Here is a 17,815-nt window from a genome sequence, read left to right as displayed (position 1 = left end):
GTCAAATCTCAAGGTTGTAAAGGGCTTGAGAGATCATCAGGTTGGGCCTGAATCTCCTCTAACATGGTCAGAACATGTGGTAGTCCAGGATTTCCTAGAATGCTTCCAGTGTCAGAGACCTCACTGCTTTGCAAAGGAGTTCATATGATTTGGGATCAGTAACACTGCCTCATTCATACTCAGTAAAATATGCCTCTTTGAAACTTCCACCTATTTCTTCCCATTCTGCTAACTAAGCATTCTTCCATATGATAGTACTTTATGTATTTTTGAGAAAGGTATTGTGTTTCTCCTTTTTACTTCCCCAGAAAAGCCTAATCTTTCAACTAATCAGGCAAAGAAGTTAAAATGATGGAAAAATTTTATGTAGGCAACCAGAACTGAAGAAATACTGCCCACATCTCCATAAATAGATCCTGATAGAAATCATTATTACTCAGGCACTTAATTGATCTTCAAAATGAATAATGCAAATATCAACAGGATGTTTTCTTTTTGACTTTTTCTCCCAAAAATTTACTGAAGTGTTTTCAGTTTTTAGAAAACTAACATCCAAGGAACTAATATTTTTTGGACCTTTGAAATGCCAGAGCATTGCTGTTCTGTTGGTATTGTTTAAATAAATCCATGAGGATAAAATCTCGCCTACAATATATTCATTATTGGTCACAAACTCTTCTCTGAGGTTGGTTCTGGATCTGAATCTGAAGATGTAGGCCTGTACATCCTGGGCAAGGCACTCATGCTCCAAGTGTCTTCAAATCAAAACTTACTGATCTAGGGCTGCCCCACTTGGGGTCCAGCTATTGTGATGCTTGTGGGGAAGGCTGGAGGCTGTGGCTGTACTGCCCTGTGAGCATGGTCTGTTCTGTGCTCCTCAATGCGTCCCATCACTCTGGATGCACGGTCACTGTACATTATTAATTTGCAACAAGAGTGTCCCAGCTGAAGGGTGGAAGGTACAGAGGAATCAATATATAGCAGAAAGTCATCTGAAACTTTTCTGCCCAGAGCTTTCGAGCATGTAATTGCGCAACCAGGTAGTTTACGCATCTTTAGAAAGAATATGATTCTAGAAGCTGCTACAGCAGTGTCAGTTCATCCCTGGATATAACAGGACTCCTGCAAGTCAGCTGATGTGTGAGGACACCTCTGAGGATAATCATCTCCTGAAGCCTCCACTGCCCTGCCACAGGTTTGTGGGTGGCAGGGATGTTCAGTCATGTGGATGCTCCTCAGACTTCATGACTGTCTTCATTTCCAGTTTACTCTTGCTCTTCTGAGCAAGAGTGCCATTTCTTCTGGACTGGGATCAAGATTTATTCAGTGACTTGGGAGCAAGACTATGCGGGAAGTCCACAGAAGCAGAAAGGAGGGGGAAGAAATTCAGGAAAAGAAATAGGAAGTGAAAGGCAGGAGGCCCATTATGGAAATACTTAGGGACTAAATTCTCCCTGACACTGGCAAATCCCTGAGCATCTTGCCTTCAGCTCCCTCATGTGCAAAACAAGGCATGTGTGCACTCATGACGCTGAGTTCTCCTCAACTCCTGGGACTTTATGACCGACTACATGTGAATAACTCAGCTCACTCCTGGGACTTATAGAACTCATTAAGTGTGCCCTCTTCCTCTCTCTTCTCATCTCTCACTACTTCCAATGAAAGAAAAAATGCAAAGAAATAACATTTCTATTGTTTGCTTTTTGTCATGTTTCAAGCTGGCATCTTTTTCTGAGTTATTTCTAGGTTATGATCTTGTTCATTATAGACAATGTTTTACTCTCTTAACACACTAAGCCATTCCTTATCTTTTCCCTTGGAGTTTAAGAACCATTCCTAACTGGGTGAAAATAGTTTCACAAAATAACTTTATACTTGAAGCTTATTTATGCTGGTGACTCACGGTCATGACGCTGCCAGGCACCCACAGTACCTCTTCAAACAGCATCATTGCTGGTCTTTGTTCTGCTCAAGACGTCCTGCCCTGCTTAGGTCTGGGCTTGTAGTTCCAAATGTCAAAGCCTAATGACAAAAGAATCGTGTCTGCAATCATGTGTGCCAGTGGGGAATCTTGAGTTAAAAAAAAAAAAAAAACTCATCTGATTGACTTTCTGATAAGCAAATGTATTTTGCTATGAGCAACTTAACTCACATATCACCAAAGGAACGCCTTGGTTGGCCTTAGAGAGTTTGATGGTTTTTTAATGCCATGCTTAGAATAAACTATAGATGTGCTGCTACTGCAAAGAGAAGAGTCATAATTTGATCAGCTTATACCCCCCGCTTTTTTTTTTTAACAGGAAACTGTTAAGGACAACTCACTTCTTTTTATGCCAAATGTTTTGAAAGTCTATCTGGAAAATGGGCAGACCAAATCATTTCGCTTTGACTGCAGCACTTCCATTAAGGTAAGATGACCTGGTAAACTCTGTCCCTGGACTCTTTCAGGTACAACATGCAGGACACTGTGAGCCATTTGTAGCAGTATCTTCTTTCAGAACTATCCCTTTATTTCTGCAATTTTGTTGATCGCCTCCATATAATGTAGTCTGTGAATACTTCAAACCAAACCAAAACCAAAAGCTTAAACTAAGAAGGTTCTGCTCTTTCATTTCTCTTGGTGTTGCAAAACAATATAATATACTGTCAGTGAAGAAACACTAGAGCTAGTCATTTTAATGGAACTACAGATTAATTAAAATAGTGTGACTATCACCAAGGCAGCTTGGCACCCTGCCCAAGGCCAGCATGATTTCTCAGCAATATCAGCTGCTCAGAAGATTAAGATGTTAGCTATTAATTGAATATCTGCTACTTTGGTGTCCAGCAAAAAACAAGGGGTAGAATACTGTAAAAGTAACATTTACTTTTAATTTCTGTAACCAATTTCATGGTAATGATGCATAAAGAGGCAGAAATGAGGCCTGCTTCTTAGAAGAAGGGCTGGAAAGGAAGACTCACAAAGCAATCCTATTCTTTCAGAGCCACAGGTGAGTTTTAGATAATAGGTATTATAGCAAAGCATATGGGTTTTTTTCCCCACATTTTTTCTTCCTGGAAAAGAAAAGTACAGCGCCTCTTCCTTTTATTGGACGAAAGTGTATTCAGAAATTGATTGCTCCCTAATGCTTCATCAGCCTAAAATAGGCTTTCTTCACATGGCACAGTAAAAAAGATTTTATGAAGGTAAAAGAGTACCTTGTGATGATCTGTACAATAATCTATCAAGAGAATATCAACCCTCTGGTAAAAAAATGTCTATCAATATCCAACCTCTAATTCTTGTTGGTTTTTTTAATTAATCAGCATAGACCTCACACGTAGAAGCATTTCTGCAAAGACCCACTCACTGTGTATTCTTATTGTCGTTATACCAGCAAGCAGCTTGTTTTGAATTGCTCTAAGTATATAGTGGCTTAACAGGTCATGCAGTGGAAAATATTAGATTGATGTTGGAGCATTAAATCATACTTAAATCATTCCAGATGAAATATTAACTTCCTTCATACAAGACTTCTAATTTTAAATGGTGATGTCTGGAAAGGACTTCTTCCCTTTTTCCTCATTCATTATCAATTTGTGGTGAGATATGAATGTAATTATTGATCAACTAACCCAAGAGTAGGCAAACTTTTTCTGGAAAGGGCTAGATAGTAAATATGTTAGGCTTTGTGGACCATTTGATCTCTGTTTCAACTACTGAACTCTGTCATTGTATCAGAAAAGCAGCCATGAACAGGTGGGTTTGGTTAGTCCTTAAGACAATGCTCAGTTTTGATAAGTCACTCAAAGGACTCACAGAACTCAGTAATTTGTTATACTCACAATTACAGTATATTATAGCAAAAAAATACAGAACAGGATTAGCAATGGGAAAGGCTCATAGTCAGGGCACAGGAGAGATAGAGTGGAAAGGCTCCAGAGGTCCTCTTCCAGTGGATTCATAGAGATAATGCTTAATTCTCCCAGAAATGATGCGTGACAGTATGCATGAAGTACTGCCAACCACAGACGTTCACCCAAGCCTTGGCATCCAGAGTTTTTATTGGGGGTTTGCCACATAGACACAGCTAACCACCTGCATGGTTGACCTTAGTATTCAGTCTCTCCAGAGTTAGAGCTGATATTATATGGCCCAATGTTCTCACTATAAATCAACTGTTAGCATAGACTATCTGGTATGGCCCAAGATCACCCAGTAAACAAAAACACTTCTATCAGACAGGACAGTCCAAGGGCTTACAGGTTACTTCCTAAGAGTGGGAGCAAAAGAGCAAATTTTTCTTTAGGCAAGGCAAGGTTAATCTGTTACTTCACAGCCAATATGTGAACAAATGGGCATGGCCAGATGTAACCCACAGGTCACAGTTGGCAGACCTCTGAAATAACCCACAGAGCTACATTATTACAGCTCTCTCTGACACCATGGCCTTGTTTTGTGTTGCCAACTGGTCAACTCCCTGCCACTGGACTCCCTACCCCACCTGAAGACCTAGGTAAAGACTTGAATGCATTTCTTAACAGAAATAAATCTAAATTTTAAAAAGCCCATTGTTCATTCCCTCCAGCCTCTTTATTACGGAACATATGCAAGACTAAGTTTGATTTCCCTGAGGATTGCAGATGACAATGAGAAGACAGGAAGCAATGCAAAGAGTTCACATCAAATTCAAGTTATCTTATCTTGTACCTAACAGCCTCATTATTACAATAGACACTGGCTGGTAGGTGTAAAGTAGAAATAGTATAGTTATGAAAGGAATATGACATTGTGTGACAAAAATTGCCAAAATTCTTGCTGCAGAATTACAATAGGGAAAAACTATTGCTATTGATTTTCCAGTGTCCTCCCTGGTGGTTCAGGAAAATGCTTTATAAAGTATGTGTTGTCACACAAAGGCTGGTTTTGTTTTCTCTTTCCTGGGCTTTAAGAGAAAATTATAAAGCAGGGAAATCTTTTTTTTTTTTTTTTGAAATTCAACATAGTCAAGGTATTTCTCTTGAATGATTTTTTTCGGGAGTGGGTGGATATGGGGACCTTTGATTTAACGGGGCCTGAAGAAATTGAAAAAGGACCACAGAGAAGGGTCAAAACATCAGAAAAGTCAGTAAAAGAAACTCTAAGTTTTCACTCTAAGGTTTCTTGATCTTGGCACTGTTGAGATATTAGGCCAAATCATTCTTTACTATGGGGCTGTCTCTGCATTGCAAGATGTTGGGCAGCATTTCTGGCCTCTACACACTCCACAGCAGTAGTATTCCCAACCCTATTGTGACAACCAAAAATGTCTCCAGAAATTTCCAAATGTTGCAGTGGGGCAAAACTTCCCTATAGAATTTTGAGCATCTGAGTATAAATTATCTTTGAGGGATCATTTACCAGTTTTCAAGTACATGAAAAAAGTATAGGTTGAAGAGATTAGTTTTACATTGTAGTAAATGTGTGTGTTTGTATGTGGAACACCTTTCTGATCATAAATGCTTAATCCTATAAAAGATTGCTGACAAAGCTTGCTCATTCCACCTTCCCCAGAGATGTAAAATAAATATATGTATATTACTATGGTGCCCTCACTCTGTGCCAAACAATGTTACAATAAATGCTTTGTATGTGTGAACTCATTTAATCCTTATATCCGTTCTGAGATAAGCATTATTATTATCCTCAGTTTACACACAGGGAAACTAAGATACTTAGCGACTAAATAACTTCCCCAAAGCTGCACAGCTAATAAGTAGTAGAGGTGGGATTAGAAGCCTAACTGTTTTCTTAGCCCGCATTCCTTACAACCACTGCACTGCTCTTTCAGAAGGGTAAGCCAGGGTCAGCAAGCAGATATTTCAGTCTTCACAGTCTCTGTTGCAACTACTCAACTCTGCTGATGCAGCACACAAGAGCAGCCATAGATTTTAGATAAATAAATGGGTATGACCATGTCCCAATAAAACTTTATTTACAAAAGCTGATGGTGAGCTAGTTTTGGCGTGCAGGCCATGTTTTCCAACCCTTGGGGCAGACCACTTTCAGAACTGGTTTAATTGCTACCCCATTTAGAAGAAAGGAGAATTGAACTGGCTATACTGCACAATCTATTGACAACCTTTCTATATCAAGAGCTTACATGATATTAAGCTCCTCCTCCAGCTATTTACCTTGTTAAGTCTCTGTTTTGAACTCCATAAAGATTTTGAATGATAGAGGAGGCCAGGAAAAGGGCAAGAGAAGGAAGACTTCATTTCTGTATCTTTTTGGAGCATTAAATTTCAGAATCAACCAAAGGTATAAAATTTCAAGATTGGCAGCCTACATGTGTAACACTTTTCAGTCATGGTAGACTCCACAAGATGGCGGCCTTGATTTTGGTCTCATCATGTTCGTGTTTCCTCTGTAAGGATGTCATCTTAACCCTTCAAGAGAAGCTCTCCATCAAAGGCATTGAACACTTCTCTCTCATGCTGGAGCAGAGGACAGAAGGGGCCGGAACGAAGCTGCTCTTGCTTCATGAACAGGAGACTCTAACTCAGGTCTGTGAAATCTCAGCCTCAAGTGATGAGGCTGCTGGTTAGAGCAGAGGTTGCCCAGTCCAAGATTTCTCCCCCACTCTAATCCTGTAAATGTATTAATTGTATCCCTGGGTATCCTCTGTAAAGGAAGTGCTGGCATTCTTAATGCATTTTACACCTCAAGGTCATGTTTCCCTTTCTGCCCATCTTTTGCAGACTGTCAGTTAGTCTCCCAACTAGATTTGTCAAAGTCTCACCAGCAGCACATTGAGAATACAGCTCTGTAAAATTATATTTTATGTGATTACAGTGACCTGTTCACCTGTTTTGGTCAACAATCTCTTGAAACCATTAAAAAGAAATGATTTCTGGGATTATTTAAATTAATCCAAAATCATATTTAATTGTTTGAAATTCTGGGTGCATACTTAAGACTATTTTTGGAAGCCTGAAATCTCTGCCCCAGTCCTGCCCGCTATAAATATATGATCTACCAATGTGTCCCAGTTCCTGATTACCAAGATGCCACCCCCATCTGTTCCCTGGGGAGACAAGCAGGCTGCTTGGCTGCTGAATTCAGCGCAGCACCCTGACTTTTCTTGTGACACAAGCAAAGTCTTTGTTGAATGTATAAAAGATTTCAACAAATTCCTCTTTCATAGGAGAGATCAATGATAACAGAACTTTATGAAGAGGGGTAGGAGAGGACACCAGGAGGAGAAGCATCAGATGCTGCCAGCTGGATGGAGTGGCAAAAACTGTTGTCACACTAAAGTGCTTTTTGGTTGTTGTATATAAAAGCTGGTGTCCCACACATTGGGTCCTGCAAATATCCCTGATTCTCTTGATTCGGTCCAACTTTTTGTAATAGATTAGTTCTAAAGTTGCCATCTGTGTTGATTTATATTCCTCTACCTAAACTTGGCCTATTATTTCCATCAAGTTTTTTTTTTTTTTTTTTTTTTAAGACAGAGTCTCACTCTGCTGCCCAGGGTGGAGTGCAGTGGTGCAATCATAGCTTATTGCAGGCTTGAACTCCAGGGCTCAAACAATCCTTCCACCTTAGCCTCCCAAAGTGCTGGGATTACAGGAATGAGCCCCCATATCTGGCCTCTATCGAGTCTAAATCTACCTATAGATATTTTAAATCACTTCTAATGGTTATTATTTAACCTGTGCCAAACGCTCTTGGAAATAAAGGACTTATTTTATGCTTCATTACAGGGGCACAACCCCTGATATACAGAATCTGTCATGTGAAAGGTCAGTGTCTGGATCTGAGCTCCCCTGGAAGCAGAACTTAGGGATTTGAATGCATGTCGTTTATTTGGGAAGAGATATCTGGAAATACCCACAGAGGAATGGGGAAGAGAGATGAGAAATACTGAGAGGCCAATAAAGAATGTATTATCAAACCAGTTTCCACTGTGGGTAACTGGAGCTCAGTCCTACTGGAGAGCATTGAAAGACAGTGTAGGCCACACCTCAGAGGTATCCCACTGAGAGGTGAGGGAACTGGGACATGTGCCTACCGACATGCTGTCTGTTATTGATAGTGGGCTGCTCTCTTGTTATTCGGGTTTGCCTTGTGCTGTCGAATGGTCACAGGTGTTTGCCGTAAATATCCTTCAGCTTATAGCAATAAATGCCAAGGGGATATGGGCAGACATCTAGTTACTATGAGTCTAATGAAACCCCCCACAACGTTCTGATCTTTCTGGTTATACTTTCTCTCTAAACTTTTATCTACTACATAGCCTTTATAGGAAAGCTTCATGCTGATTTAGCTGGACAAAGATTCTCTAAAAGTCTCTTCTGATGCTAGGTAAACAAAATTTCTTGCTCCAAATACTACATTTCTTTTAAAATGTTGGAAGGAAACAAACTCCTAATAATCATTCTTTCTTTATTTTTCATTATAGAATCAGAACTAAAAGTGAAGTGGTAAAAATCAAGTACTATCTCTAGAAAAGAAAACGGATTTAAATATCCTGAAACAAACCACCTATATGCCTTTGAAATCAATGCATATGGAAAAATTTATTGCTAAAATATTTATAGGCATGATAAAAGTGGAGAGTAAGAAATTATATTTTTTCCAATAACAAAATCATTTTAAAACATTTAATTTCTATGAAAACCTCCCAGTGGAATTTTTAAGAAACTCTGCCTGAATTTCTGGTGGTTTGATACTAAACTTCTGCTAGAAAATATTATTTATATACTACTTAAAGTTTCCAAGAAATTGTTTATTTTAGAAAGTGTTACGGACTGCCATTTCTAATGACTTGAAGCAACCTTTTTGCATTACATTAATTCATTTCCCAAAACTAGTGTAACCTTTTGATACTAAAAGTAAACTCAAGATAAGATGACTTATGGAAAATTCAAGAAAAAAAAGTTGAACCAGTAATTAAAGGAGTCAGAGATATGGTGATTCCTGACTTTCTAACACACCAGAACAAACCTTCTGGCAAAATAGCCCATGAAGTCACTGTGAAACACTACAGCAAGGCTGATCAGCACTAGTGGCCTCTTAGGGTCCCCAATTTCTTTATTCCTGGTTTGCTTTACTCAGGATGCCCACATCTGTACAAGTAGGGTGTCTTTTTCCGTTGGAATTCTTCTGTTCAACAAAGTTAGCGAACTGTAAATACATACACATGCATGCATACACACACCACGGGACTCAATAAAGCTATTTTATTTTAAGTTTTTTAATTGCAGCTCACCAACATTTTTATATGCCAGATTTGTCCCCTGCATAAGAGTATTACACACGACTGTGTTGGTTCATGCTGCATGGTTTTCATTTTGTTTTGTTGACTCCTTGAAGGGAAATCGATGAGCTCTTGCCTTCTTTCTTAGAGTCCAATGTCTTTCATTCATTCAAGTGTTTATTAAACACCTATTATTATTTATTAATTGATTTCCTTTTGTTGCAAAAGGAATTAAGAAATGAACTTCTAGTATGTGACACATACGCTGTATGAAAGGAAAACAAACTGAAACGAGCCATGGTCCTTAACCCTGAAGAACCTGTGGCATATTTTAAGCTCCTTTGAGCAAGTGGAACAATATCATCGTGATATCAGAAGTTTGGAGTAGTTTGGAAGCTTGTAGAATCTGATGTACTGCATGGGCCAAAACCTCTGTCTTCCTACTTTCCAATGTGATGTCATCTAAGGTTGACACTATCATGTTTTCATTGCAAGACTCAGTCTGGAGTCTAATTTGGAAAAACAAAACACAGCAATGTTATGCAATAATAAACCATACTGGACAATCTCTCTGCTGTCCCTTTGGATCCCCTTTTTGTACTCCCCAACATAGATTTGGGGCGCTATCACTAACAGCCAGCATCTGCAGATCTTCTTTCAAGGACTGCCCTCAGACTACCAGAGACCATCATGTCCAAACCTGGAAACTCACATCCCCTGGGACAGCTCTAAATGAATGACTCATCAATGCTCCTTTGGCTGAGGTCTCAGCAGCTCTGTGGTATAGCTACCACTCCAGAGTCTCCTGCAGGATCAGGCTATAGCTACTCTCTGCTGGGGTTCCCTGAGGAAGCACCCTTGCTTGGCCTCCTCTTCTGTCCTGACCTGCTTCCGCCACTCCCTTACTAGCCTCTCCTGGGAGCACTTTCTTAATAAGTCCCTTGCACACAACCCCTCATCTCGGGGTCTGCTTCTGGGGAACCCAACCTAAGTGGCAAGGTTATGTGTAGTTTTCAGAGAATGAGTATCTATAAATAATAAAAGAATATCCGCTGATTCTTTCCTTAGTGTCCAAAAAAAGTTGACTGCTTCAGTGTCCCTCAGCCATTTCTCAGTCAGCACTGAAGGGTTCTTGTGTGATTTTTCTACTCTTCCAGGTGACACAGAGGCCCAGCTCCCATAAGATGAGATGTCTTTTCCGAATTAGCTTCGTCCCAAAAGATCCAATTGACCTTTTAAGGAGAGATCCAGTTGCTTTCGAGTATCTCTATGTTCAGGTATGTTAAAATTTTGGCATGTTTTATATCAATGTTGTGACATAAACTAACTTTGGGACTTTGCCCAGAATTCTTTAACTTGAAATGTTTATTTTTTGTCCCCCACCTCAAGCTCAGTGAATCGTACAATAATTGTATGATGCTCTTTTGATTTTTACGTTTGATTTTGAAATAATTTCACACTTCCAAAAAAGTTGCAAGAGTAGTCATCTATACCCTTCACCCAGATTCACCAGTTGTTAACATTTTACCACATTTACTTTCTCTTTAGTATATGCACATGTTCTCTCTCCCCACACAAATACACATACAAATGTATATAAGTTTTTTCTAAACCATATGAAGGTCAATTACCAAAATAATTCTGGTTTACTCCCAAATGCTTCAGTGTGTGTTTTCTAATAACAAAGACATTTTCTTATACAATTATTATACAAGTAACAAAATCAGGAAAGTAAACATTGATACATTTCCATTATCTCACCTACAGTTTATATCCATATTACGCCTATTATCCTCAAAATGTCTTTTACATATACATTTTTTTCAAGAACAAGATGCACTGCAGGATCCCATTTTGCATTTAGTTGTCATGTCTCTTTAGTCTCCTTAAATCTGGAACATTCCTCAGCCCTTTTTTGCCTTGCACGACCTTGATAGTTTTGAGGAGTACTAGTCAGCTATTTTATAGAAATCTCTCAATTTGGGTTTCTCTGATGTTTTCTCTTTTTTTTTTTTTTGAGAGGGAGTCTCGCTCTGTCGCCCAGGCTGGAGCGCAGTGGCCGGATCTCAGCTCACTGCAAGCTCCGCCTCCCAGGTTTACGCCATTCTCCGGCCTCAGCCTCCCGAGTAGCTGGGACTACAGGCGCCCGCCACCTCGCCCGGCTAGTTTTTTGTATTTTTTAGTAGAGACGGGGTTTCACCGTATTAGCCAGGATGGTCTCGATCTCCTGACCTCGTGATCCACCCATCTCGGCTTCCCAAAGTGCTGGGATTACAGGCTTGAGCCACCGCGCCCAGCCGATGTTTTCTTATGATTAGATTGATGTCATACATTTTGGGAAGAACAACATGATTGACTTTGTGTCCTCAGTGTAACACATCAAGAGGCACATGATGTCAGTTTATCTCTTTAATGGCAAAATGAACTTCGACTCTTGGTTAAGGTGATATTCTCTGAATTCACCCAAAAGCTACTACTATTCCTTTTGTAATTAAAAAGTAATTTGTGGAGAGTCACTTTGTAGCTCTTTTTATTTATTTTATTCATTTTGAGATGGAATCTTGCTCTTGTCACCCAGGCTGGAGTGCAATGGCACGATCTTGGCTCACTGCAACCTCTGCCTCCCAGGTTCAAGTGATTCTCCTGCCTCAGCCTCCCAAGTAGTTGGGATTATAGGCGCCTGCCACCACGCCCAGCTAATTTTTGTATTTTTAGTAGAGACGGGGTTTCACCATGTTGGCCAGGCTGGTCTCAAACTCCCGACTTCATGATCCGCTCACCTTGGCCTCCCAAAGTGCTGGGATTACAGGCGTGAGCCACTGTGCCTGGCCTGTAACCCTTATTATCTACTTCATCAAAGTCTCACCCACTAGTTTTAGTACTAATTGATGATTTTTTTTTTTTGAGACAGAGTTTCGCTCTTGTTGCCCAGGCTGGAGTGCAATGGCACGATCTTGGCTCACCGCAACCTCTGTCTTCTGGATTCAAGAGATTCTACTGCCTTAGCCTCCCAAGTAGCTGGGATTACAAGCATGCGTCACTATACCAGGCTAATTTTGTATTTTTAGTAGATACAGGGTTTCTCCATGTTGGTCAGGTTGGTCTCGAACTCCCAGCCTCAGGTGATCTGCCCACCATGGTCTCCCAAAGTGCTGGGATTACAGGCGTGAGCCACCACACCTGGCCCTAATTGATTGTTCTTATCTGAATCCATTATTATTGTAGTTGAAAATGATGATTTTTCTAATTTCATTATTGCTTCTGCATTTATTAATTGGTATGAGAGTTTTCCCTTCTCCTTTATTACTTATTTATTCATTCATTTGATGCTTAGATTATTCTGAAAATTGTGATATTCATTTTACTGAACTGTTAATTTCAAGGTGGTAAAACTTGAAGAGAACAGTCTTTTCCAGACTAATATCTGATTCTGGGCTATAATTCCCCAAAAATGAAAGTTTCCAGGAATGAGTATCTGGTGTAGTTTGTCCCAAAGGGAATTTATCCAAGTTGATATTTATGAGGTGTTCCTATATTTTACTGTAACTGCTTCCTATTACTCTCACTTAAATTTCCAATATAATCACATTAAACCAACTTACCTAATCCTTAGACAGCTTAGACATCTAGCAATAGAACTAACTACTCGAAGAGGTTGCAAACCTAAACATAACCTCCCCCTCCTCACTGCCAGAAAGAGAAAAAACAAAAGCGAAGCAAAAAAAAAAAAAAAAAAAAAAAAAAGAAGAAGAAGAAGAAGAAGACATTCTGTCTTTGAGAATATCTGTATAAGGCAAAGACTGCTGGAGCCATATATAAAATATATAAAGCAAAAGAGTAAGAAAAATACAATAAAAAGAAACATTTGTTAACTCTAGGTAGTTAATAACACTGATGTTTGCTTTACTATTTTCAATACTTTCTTGTATATTTCAAAACATTTGTAATCTTCAAAATATGGGTAGAAAAAAATGTGGGTGGAAGATGGAAGAGAGACTAGACAAGGTAGGTACCAGAGGTTAAGAATGGTGACATAAATTAAAATGGCAATAAGCCCTGAAGATCACAGGTTAAGTCAGACAGGAAAGACACAGAACATACAAGAATGTTCTAGCAGATGGGGGCACTCAGGGTGAGGCCACTCAAACCTTCCCCACCTCAGTGGCCTTTGGAAGACTGTGGTATTTACAGCTCAGTGGGACGATTAATGTTCATGAAGATAATCCTACATCATTGGGAAAAGTCAAGTCCTGTTCAGTGAAACCTGTTGACCAAGTAAAGAAATGTGTAGTGTGTTTTAAAATGTTTACCACCCCGAACAATGAAACTGCCACGTTTTGGGTTTTTTAAATGTTAAGCTTTGATCACCTGGACCCCTCACTTGTCAACAATATCTCCTTGTCCCCAGCAGGCATGACTGCATGAAACAGAGCCTGATTCTCAGCTGATCTGTTACTGTGTCTTCCCCATGTCCCTGCTGAGAACCAACCCAGGGCTTTGCCACTGCAGCTCAGATCATGTGCTACATTGTTAGTTGCAAATAAATAGTTACAAGTGCTGGTCAGTAGTCGCTGTAGACAGTGAATTTATGCATTCAGTGGTTGTTCTCTATAATTACACTCACCCCATTCACAAAAGGGTGCTTTAAACTATTTTACTCTGCTTCCATTTAAACATCACAAGTCCACTGCATTTATAAAAAAACAATATGGTTGCATTTGTCTTGGGGAGAGGAGACCTCTTAAGTAGACAAGGAGTACAGCTAAACCCAGTTCTGTTTAAGGTGTGTTTGCACAAATCTAATGCAGTTTAGGGAGATCTTTCTTATTCAACAGACACATGTTTTTTATACATGTGAGACTGTCCTCAGAACAGGAAAATGTGTCTGGAAATCTTGCCCAGGAACTAAAAGAAAAAGACTGAGGATGTTTCTGCTTTCTTGCCTTGGGTGTAGAATAGGCAGTGAATTAGCCACCTCTTCAAGGTGTAGCCAGAGGGGGAGAAATGGAAAAACAGGTATCGTAGGCAATAAAGACCAAAATAAAGCAACTGTCATATATCCTCCGCTGAAACAGGAAATGAGAATGTCTTTGCCTCAGACCCTCTTCTTTGAAATGCCTTGTATCACAGAATGCGTGCTAACGTAAGTCTAAAATAACATCTAATATAAGTCAACAGATCTGCAAATGGTGTCTGGGTGCCATGTTGATTTCAAGATACTAAAAAGATGCAATAAAACAAGCCTAGAGAACAAAAGAGTAAGCAGGAGCAACATGTATCACGTTACAAAGATAAAATCAATTTAACTTAGTGGGTTCCTAATGAGGACAGTAACCATTGACTAGATGAATCATGACGATGAAAACAGAAGTTGCAATACTAGTATCTATTAATCTCCTAGTTCTTAACGGTCCATGACATATTTTACAGATTTTAGCATATATATTAACAATAAATGCTAATAGTACAGATTGTTCAAATTTATCATTACAATGGGCTATACTGACATTTACCTGTCCACTATCTGCTAAGAAAAAGACTGTTATGTCAATTAGCAAATGAGTAAGACCTAAGAGGCTCCAAAATGTTTTCAAATACTATAGTATTATTGGTTTCCTTTTTAAGATCTAACATGTTAGTTATAAATGAACATTTTGGAAGCCTCAAGTGGAGCCTTTTGTGACCTCTATTTAGCAAAACAGATACTACCCATTTGCTTGTATAACTGTATTTTAAGTAATATAGTTGAGAGTAATAAAAGCAATATTGTACCATATATATATGTAATAATATATAGTAATAATATATATATATATATTCCAAATTTCACACTCATTCTCCAGGATCAGTCTGAACTAATTATATAATATAATTAAGTGACTAATCACCTTGTCAAAAAATTCATCTAGAAGTCTAGTTAAATACAGGGTAAAGCAGTGATGAGAAATATGGTCCCAGCTATGACTCTTAGGAGAAGTAATAGTGATGGCTCATCTTTATCAAGTATCTTCCATTTCATGAAACATATTTACAGGTATCATGGCAACCTTGTGAGTTCATTGCTAACTCTCAAGTTAGTTGTTTTTGAGATTTAACCCACTTTTTCAATAAGGAAACTGAGGCTCAAGAGAGACGAAATGCCATGTTCAAGGTCATTTTATTAGAAGCTGACAGAACCTAGAATCAAACCTGGGGCTTTTGTCTCTAAATTATATGCCCAAATCCTCTTTCAATCCATCATGGTGTAGCAGTCGTTGAAGAAAATCATTTCTCAAAAAATTGATTCCTCACTGTGCCAATGGTTTTCTCACCCCATCCTTTATGGGACTCTATAAAATGACCCTATCTGCACTCTTAACCCCTTGGAGCCCATGTGGACAACCCTGAGTACTTGGAAATAACTGGTAAACCCAAGACTAGCAAAACAAAATGGCAGCCTGTAATTGCTCTCAGAGGCTGCCTTAAATCAGACCACCCTATCTCCTGTGTCTGGACAGACCCACTTCTGACAAGGGATGCTGTGCAGTCCAAATAGGTTTAAGATTTTAAGGAGAAGCAAAGGTGGAAGGTCATATTAGGGATGAAGAGGGAAGAGAATGTGACTTCACTCTTAGCAGTGAAGTGATGGGTTGAGAGACATGCACCCATGTGGATACAGAGCATGCACGCACGGCATAGCACCGGTGCAGCATGGGTGAGTGTGCACAGTGTAAATATTGTATGCAGAAGCCATCTGGGGATACATGTTCCTATTTTAGTTAAATCAATATAGGAAGCAGTTATAAACATGCTTCTCTTGAAAAGGAGGCAAGTAAATCTTGATATCGTTTTTCATTTGAGGCCAAGGGCCCCCTGAAGTTTCACTAAAAAATCAAGTTGAAAAAGACAAATGAATTAGAGAAAAGGGAGCCTTCAGAATGAAGTCCCAAAGATACAAGGGAAATTGTTCCATTTTTATGCTAATGTTCCACAAAGTATGGACAGCTGTATAGAAATAGGATTGGACAAAAAGGGCCTGACCTAATGCTAATGGACTGAATGAAGAAACCTAGCAAGGCCTAGATTCTTCTTGGCCTCTGAGCAGCATTCCTTCCTTCTGGGTGTGGGGCAGGACCCTTTCTGGAATGGGAGTCTTATGACCTACAATCAAACCATGTTGGTCAGATAATTTCTTTATGGCCAGTTTTTACACAGATAGGGCAGAGGGAAAATTAGAGCCATATTTTTAGGTTTTATGGCTGGCTTTGGGGAAAGGGAGTTCTAGTTTCTATGACCCACCTTGGAGAAGAGGGATTCTAGTTTCTATGGCTAGCCTCTAGGGAGAATAGAAATAAAAAACAGGAGGGCAGGAGAAGGTCAAAGAAAAACTTTTGTTTCTGAGGCCTTCATTTTGGGGTATTGTTTTTTGAGCTCCAACAAAATCTTCTTGAGGCAAGCCAAAGAATAAAGAAAGAAGGAAATAAGAAAGGAGCTAAATACCATATTTTCTAGCCCAGGAATCCAGTTTCCCATAACAAAAGTAAGTGAACACACGTGTAGAATATGCCTAAGCAATGCAGCACTTCCCAGCAGCACTTAGCTCACCGCTTTGTGTCTAAGCAGTAAGTGAGGATACTACTCCAAAACCAACCTCTGTTCCCAAGTGGCACTTTACACTTGATGACACACTCTCAGCCACTCTTCAGCTTGATCCCCACAACAAACACTGTGAGATAGGTGGTCTTATTCTACAGATGAACAAACTAAGACTGAAAGAGGAGGAATGACTCCCAGAAAGCCAGGCACTTGGAAAAGCAGGGCAGTCGCCCCTGAAGTGAACGGAGGAGTTCAATAGCTCACCTTATCCAGTGTACCAATGTGCTGTGATAAGGCACTTGAAGTGTATCTCATCTAATCCTCCAGCCACTCCAGTGAGATAGTTAATATGAATCCCCTTTGCACAGATGAGTAAATTGAGGCTGCAAGAGTTAAAGTGAATGGTCTAAAACTACCTACACAGGTAGCCATTGGGAAAGCCAGAACGCCAGAGCAGGTGGGTATCAGTCCCAAGCCACTGTGCTCAATCGCCTTGCTAATTCTGCCTCCCTGCAGCTGCTGTGGCTGATAACGAGGAGGAAAATGATGTTGGTGGTGACAGTAGTAAACATGTAAGAGGGCTTACACCCTACCAAGTACAGTTCTAAGAGCTTTAGGGGTTTTGTTTGGGTTTTTTTTTTTTTTTTTTTTGACAAGGTCTTGCTCTTTCACCAAGGCTGGAATGCAGTGGTGTGATCAAGGCTCACTGCAGCCACAAACTCTTGGACTCAAGCGATCCTCCTGCTTCAGCCTCCCAAGTAGCTGGGACTACAGGCACACACCACCATGCCCAGCTAATTTTTGTACTTTTTGTAGAGACAGGATTTCGCCATGTTGCCCAGGCTGGTCTTGAACTCCAGGGCTCACGTAATCCACCCGCCTCAGCCTCCTAAAGTGCTGGGATTCTAAGGACTTTTCGAGGTTCACTCATTTAATCATCACCACAACCCAGTGAACAGGGAGCAGTATTATCCCCAATTTACAGAAGAGAAAACTGAGGCACAATTAAGAAGGTG

The 17,815-nt window shown here is 39.8% G+C and overlaps 1 protein-coding gene across 5 annotated transcripts in view; it reads left to right on the top strand.

The window, feature by feature from the left end:
- FRMPD4 (FERM and PDZ domain containing 4) overlaps positions 1-17,815 on the top strand; it is a 996,955-nt gene that overhangs the window by 955,837 nt on the left and 23,303 nt on the right. For all 5 annotated transcript variants that reach the window (XM_023199060.1, XM_023199059.2, XM_031934991.1 and 2 more), the window contains 3 exons: positions 2,301-2,408; positions 6,394-6,525; positions 10,382-10,501. In XM_023199060.1, coding sequence (XP_023054828.1) covers positions 2,301-2,408; positions 6,394-6,525; positions 10,382-10,501 — 360 coding nt within the window. The remainder of the gene's footprint in view (positions 1-2,300; positions 2,409-6,393; positions 6,526-10,381; positions 10,502-17,815) is intronic.

The sequence above is a fragment of the Piliocolobus tephrosceles genome, chromosome Y (assembly GCF_002776525.5).
Source record: "Piliocolobus tephrosceles isolate RC106 chromosome Y, ASM277652v3, whole genome shotgun sequence".
NCBI lineage: Eukaryota > Metazoa > Chordata > Mammalia > Primates > Cercopithecidae > Piliocolobus > Piliocolobus tephrosceles.
The sequence above is the reverse complement of the archived record's forward strand: the minus strand, read 5'-3'. Positions and strand labels throughout refer to the sequence as shown.